The sequence below is a fragment of the Nilaparvata lugens genome, unplaced genomic scaffold (assembly GCF_014356525.2).
Source record: "Nilaparvata lugens isolate BPH unplaced genomic scaffold, ASM1435652v1 scaffold3540, whole genome shotgun sequence".
Classification (NCBI taxonomy): Eukaryota; Metazoa; Arthropoda; class Insecta; order Hemiptera; family Delphacidae; genus Nilaparvata; species Nilaparvata lugens.
The window spans coordinates 1-6,294 of NW_024090425.1; the positions used below are offsets into that span (position 1 = coordinate 1).

The 6,294-nt window shown below is 35.3% G+C and overlaps 1 protein-coding gene across 1 annotated transcript; it reads left to right on the forward strand.

Moving 5' to 3' along the window:
• The first annotated feature begins 139 nt into the window (after positions 1-139).
• LOC120355612 (troponin T, skeletal muscle-like) lies at positions 140-4,350 on the forward strand. Its single transcript, XM_039444199.1, has 3 exons — positions 140-345; positions 1,617-1,785; positions 3,411-4,350. The coding sequence occupies exons 2-3, from the start codon at positions 1,648-1,650 to the stop codon at positions 3,963-3,965; spliced, it is 693 nt and encodes a 230-aa protein (XP_039300133.1). The 5' UTR covers positions 140-345; positions 1,617-1,647; the 3' UTR covers positions 3,966-4,350.
• The last annotated feature ends 1,944 nt before the right edge of the window (positions 4,351-6,294 follow it).

A 6,294-nucleotide genomic window follows, 5' to 3' on the forward strand; every position in this document is an offset into this window, starting at 1 on the left:
TGTAAATGTTGTTAAGCTAGAGGAAGCATGGCTAAAAATGTGGAAAATTCTATATACATAGGTCGCTTGAAATCAGAGACCTACGTTAAAGCTTGGTCAATAAAAATGGTATGTACTGTAACTAATACGTACATCATCAATATATAATATTTTTCCGAATATCACTAATGCGTCATTTATCATTCACAGTCTGATTTTGGATCAGTGAGTCTTGACTACTTACTGTCGCACTGTCGGACCAGCAGCAAGTGTTTGGATATTGGACCATTCAAGTCATAGAGCGCAAGGACAGATTGAGGAGCAAAAATGTTCCTTCTAGAAGAATACTACCGAACTGGATTCAAGGTGAGTCTCGTACTAAAGTACTTTGTGTCATATTATATTTATTTTATAAATAAATCTGAGTACCCCTTTTAAATTATTTCGTCACAGCATGTTACGGCTACTAATGTCATTTTCAAGTGATTGAAAAATGAATAAATACCTATGACGAAATAATTTAAAAGGGTACTCAGATTTATATTTTTTTATATTAAAAAGTAGCCCCAAAGAAAAAAAATATATATATATATATATATATATATATTTATTTATTCAGAATTTCAAAATGAATAGAATTGTCATTCTTATGATTTCCTGAGACGTTGTTAGATTAGAGCCTTATTAACTAAAAATTTATATGATAATAAAGCCACACTAGTAATAAAATGTGTTTTAGAAAAAGCTATTCTTAGTTTGAAATGTTGATTTACAGAGATCTTCAGTATATTGCTACTTTTTAAATATTACCCATAAAATATTCTAACGTAGGCTACATTTTTTGACGAAATTTCCAAGAGATTTAAACCAACTCCAACTCTGTTATGCTTATACAGTAGTACTCAAGTTTTTTGAAAAGTCGTATTAATAGCTTTTTATCGGTCGGGAGACTAATAAACATATGGGTAGTTTCCACCTTGCCTATTTGTGCCAGTCACCCAACCAAGAGCAGTCTTGATTGTTCGTGATTCAACTGTATATTACTTGAAACAGTATAATAATTTAAAAAAATAGAATTAGTAATTTCGTCTTTTATATAGCTCGTAACTTAACATTGACATACATTCTTTTTCAAAATCCCCATTGGTGAAATTATGTTCTCTGCAATTTCAGACACATCCCACCCATTTACTTCCAGTAGTTTTCAAGATACAGTGATTTCAAAAATGTCTACACTAATTAAATTTTAACAGGGGTTGAACTCTCAGGTTGGAGACATCACCGGATACATTAATTAATTATTATTATTATTTTTATTTAAAATCAATGATAGTAATTATAATATTATTATTAAATATTATATTTCCCGTGTTATCGTATGGGGACGTTAATTGTCGGTCCCGGCTGAAGTATGACGACAGTTGTAAGGCCCATTGACGGCTCAAGTTATATATTCAGACGGTGGGACCTTCCGCAAGGAACTCCCCACCAACAAAACCCATACGAATTTACTTTTTCTACTATTATATTGTTATTATTATTATTAGTATTATAAAGATCATCACAAATAGCTGTCATTAAATCGAACATTCCACAGAATGTATGTTGATGAAATCGGTTTTCCTTTTCATCTTCAGAACTGGACACTCCGTCTGGGACATCCATTCAATGGAAAATGACCTTTCCTATTCACCTGTTGATGAAAAAATTAATACAGGACCTGCTTTGAAGCACACAACTAGTCACTTGCAGCATCTTCAATCCCAATTGGGGTATTCTCAACAGACCTTCTTTTTCTTAAACAAGGTAGGCTAAATAGAATATTCTTGTTTCTCTATTTCCCCAGTTTTCATAATTGCATGGAATTGATTACGAATATGATAATAAATTATATTATAAGAATATGATAATAAATTATATTATAAATATCTGGAATTCTTTGAAAAATTTCGTAGAATAATCATAACAATTCATTATTGAATATTAAAAAAATGAAGCAAATGAGACTACTATTACAAAGAATAGTCTGAATATAATTTTAAAAAAGCTTTGATAATGTGCAAACTTTCCATAAAGCTCTGAGTTGGTTGTGCTTCAAACCAGAGATATTAAATACAAAAATTTAGTTACTATTATACTAAGTGCTTTGTCATGCAGCATTTTTTATTCCGAAAACATATTCCATTTTAGGATGAATCTAAGCTAAATTCAAAAAATTGCAAATTATTCTTTCATTCTTCAGTAACTAATGAAAGCTATATGATCAACTATCCTTTCATGAGGAGAATAATTTTTTCCAACATTTTCCAGTTTCTCAGTGATAATCTTTATTAGAATTGGGGCCACATTTTCTTAGATCAGTAAATAATCCACCAAATTGTATTAATACTCAGTATTGAACAGTAAGTTAACAAAAAAAAAGAAAGTTCAAAAATTGACTTTTTAAAAATTGTTTGACTCATTCGAATGGTATTGGAATCAAAAGAATTATTCATTGAAGCGGGAAGAGAGGGATCATTTCCACATCCTAACTAGATTTGGGAATTTTATCTTGAGTATTTCACAAGATATGCATCTTTGAATATAGAAATTAACCACTTTTTTGTATATTGGAATATATGGGCTAAGTAAGTAGCCTAAACACTCAATAATAAATTTTCCATTTTTCGGCCAAATTTAACCTATTGTGCATGATTTTGAACAGCCTTGATGAGCCGAGAAGAATGAAATGTAGTACGATGAAAATCAAGCATTTTGTCTAAAGTTATAAGTGTTTGAAAATTTGATCTTTGAGGTGTCCTTATGCGCGCCTCTCCACTAGGAAATACTGAAATGAAGTGCATTTAACGGGTGATTCGTATATAACATAGTCTCATGAGCTTATATCATTGTGCGAAATATCGATGTGAGGACAATGTAGTTGGTGATGATGATTGAAGTTAACAATTAGGTGTTTTTCACAATACAAAGAGCATTGTAGTCAGGTGTAGCTGAAAATCCATATGAGATAGAGCGCTCTTCCAGGTCTCAGACTGTAGAGCACAAAACTACTGATATTGTTGATCAAAAACTAAAATTCATTTTTTCTTAAAATTTCACTCATTTTTGAAAAATTATAACTCAGTACTCATTAGAGATAAGTTAGAGATTTCCGAATGATCTCACTTTTTCAGAATTTTATACATAAAAAAGGCGAGAGCAAATTCTTCTGTCCCATCACTGGATTTGGCAGAAATAGGTAGCTGAAAACTGGAAAATGTACTCCAAATGTGAGCTCCAATTTTAAAGGTTGCTTCTCTAAACAATTATTGAAACATTATTATTGAAACAATGTTCCAAATATGGAGCAATGGCTTGTTACACCTTGAAAACAAACAATTCACTCCAAATATTGTTTTTCATATTGTATTAGAAAAATATTATTTTTTCAGGAAGTCACCATGCCTAAAGGAAGGAAACCGAGTGATGACCCAGAAAAGGTTGTAAACATTCTTCTAGATAACAGAGACAGACTTTTCAATGCAGGTACACTACGAAGCCCAAAAGACAGTGTTTGGGAGGAAATAAAACGGGAAGGAAATATTATACTATCGGCTAAAGGACTATACACGTTTGTTCTAGCAAACAGACATAATATTCTCCAACTTTTGTTGTCTTGTGAGAGCAATAATGATGGAAATTCGATACCATCTGTACATGTCACAGGCGAAAATACAATGTCACCTAAAAATAAGAATGACCAGGAGTCAGAAAGGTGGAAACACGTAGAAGAAAAAGAAGTAGGAGAAGGAGAGGGAGAAAAAGAAGAAGAAGAAGAAGAAGAAGGAGGAGGAGAAGAAGAAGAAGAAGAAGAAGAAGAAGAAGAAGAGAAGGAGGAGAAGAATATGAAGAGTACAAAGACGAAGAAGACTTCAACGATCATTCAAATAATCAACCAACAAGTGAATTCAACCTTTTCATACCAAATGACAAATGGGAAGCAATGAAGCCTGAAGAGAGAGAATACTATCGAAGTGATCACAGTTTCAGGAGAATAAATAAAAGAAAATATAAGGTTTTAAAGCCAGGAATCTGGACGGATGTTCTCACATCATTGATTTGGGACTCCATAAAATACCCTTGTATGTGGTCATTCAAGGGGCACCACATAAGCAAAAGTGAAGCAGGGAAATTGTGGCTCATAATTCGTTCCAAGTGTGCATGTGGCAACAGAATGATAATTTCTCGAAAAAGCCCACCTCATGACCCTGTACTGCTTGGGGTAAATTTGAATGTGAAAGTTTGGGGAAAAAAAGAAGAGCACTTTTCTCTTTCTGTTAGAAAAAGACCTTTTTCTGGCAACAAAAGGCGAGCACTGGGAGAGTTAATGATGGCAACGAAAAAGAAGTCTTTCAAAGTCCGTAAAGAGATGGCCAGTCAGATCATGAAGTATGGTGATTGCCAACCAGCACATTTGCCTTCAATTAAGGTGGGGAGGCAAATCCTCCGAGAATCTGTGAAGTCCCATCAATTGCATGATGATGCGATAAAATCCATCCAATTATTAAAATACAGCAATAATCCTCTATTTATGAACTGCATTCATGAGATTGGATGCGATCCATTTTATGTACACATCCTCACACCAGATCAATTGAGAATTTACAATTCATACTGTTCAAGAGGTAACTCTTAGAGGTAACTCGAGGCTCATCATCGATGCAACCGGTAGAATTGTGAATAAGTTGATGAAGCCTGGTGGCATACGTGGACACCATATATTTCTATATGTAGGTGTGATAAGAATAGAAGGTGCTGCAGAGGGTCTGATACCAGTCACCCAAATGTTGTCAGAAAGGCACAACTCAAATGCGATCTACTATTGACTGAGTGAGTGGATTCGTGCTGGGGCGAAAATCCCAAATGAGATTGTACTGGACGACTCTGCAGCACTCATATCAGCTGCCTGTCGACTGTGCGGGGAAGGCTCCACAGCCCAATATCTTCAGAAGTCATTTGAACTCATGAAAGGTGTAAGTTTGAAAAAACCGAAAACCTTCATTTGTCTTGACATAGCGCATTTTACTAATATAATTCGCAAGTGGCCTGAAATTTCCAAATTGAGGAGAAGAACAAAAGAGTTTTTTATCAGAGTGATTGTGTTGGTTGCCAAAACAGAAACATTGTTTGATTTAGAGAAATTCCTGAAGTGCATAGTGATTGTAAGTTTAAGTGAAACCGAGGGGATCTCTACCCTTACTGGCTTGCCAACACCATGTGAGACCAACAAGAAAATACTCCTGGACAGAATAGCTGGGATTAGTTTTGAAGAGGATGATGTGTCTCGAGATAGTATCCCCAGAGATGGAGCTGTTCTTTTCGATTCTCAAAATGAATCAACGGGTATAAAACAGTGGTACAATGAATTAAAAGAGAATGCCGTAGGGGAAATTTGTGATGTGGGAGATAGAGATAATATTATGTACAACCCAGAAATTCTTTCAAAATTTGAAAAGCTCGTCTACATTATACCATTGTGGTGTAACGTGATGGCTGTGGTAATGGAGAGTCCATATTCAAAAGGTGTTGGAGCGTATGTGGAGAGTGAATTTTCAAAAATAAAGCAGTACACAGGAAAACAGCATTTAAGAATTGACGACTTCATAAAGGAGTATTTAATCATGTGTGATGGAGGAATAAAAATAGCTGGGTCAATCTTTCAATCGGGGAAACCTGCAGGACCAACAACACAAAGAAAACCTAGAAAACGTAGGGAAACAGAAAACATCAAGGAAACCCAAACAGCAAGGAATCATACATCAACCAGCTGTCCTGCTTGCAGCCAGGGAGGTGCACTCTCCTGGAGGTGCACATACTTGTAATCTGTGCCACAGTGCAGTGCATGCCCTGGAAGGCTGTTCCTTTGCCCTGGATGAAGATGAAGGATATGGACAGAGAAGAATTTGCCTCAAGTGTTCAAACCAGGTAAACACCACACCAACCTTTCTTGACAGCTGTAGTTCAAACCAAATGGAAAATGAAACATCCATTGTTAATAGAACAGACATATCAATGAAAGAGGGAGAGTCCAGTGTTGAAGCCACATCGATTGAGGGCTGGAGAGGCCTCTCAATTCAATCGAAGCCAGGTGGCTACTATTGGAGGCCCAATCCTGATTTCCCATCTTTGTTGAATGAATCTGGAAAGGTGAAGATCGGTTTATTAAAAAATGGCATGACTGCACCATTGGGCCTTGTAAGAATAGATAAGAGAAATGTTAGCCTCACCAATACATGCAGCTTCGATGCTGCATGTCAAGTCATTGCTGCAGCCTTG

What these genes read in the sequence shown, in the direction of transcription:
- LOC120355612 (XM_039444199.1), top strand. Translation starts at nt 1,648, where the DNA reads ATGGAAAATGACCTTTCCTATTCACCTGTTGATGAAAAAATTAATACA. An exon ending in CCTTCTTTTTCTTAAACAAG is followed by an intron (nt 1,786 to 3,410) that starts GTAGGCTAAATA and finishes TTATTTTTTCAG; the next exon opens with GAAGTCACCATGCCTAAAGG.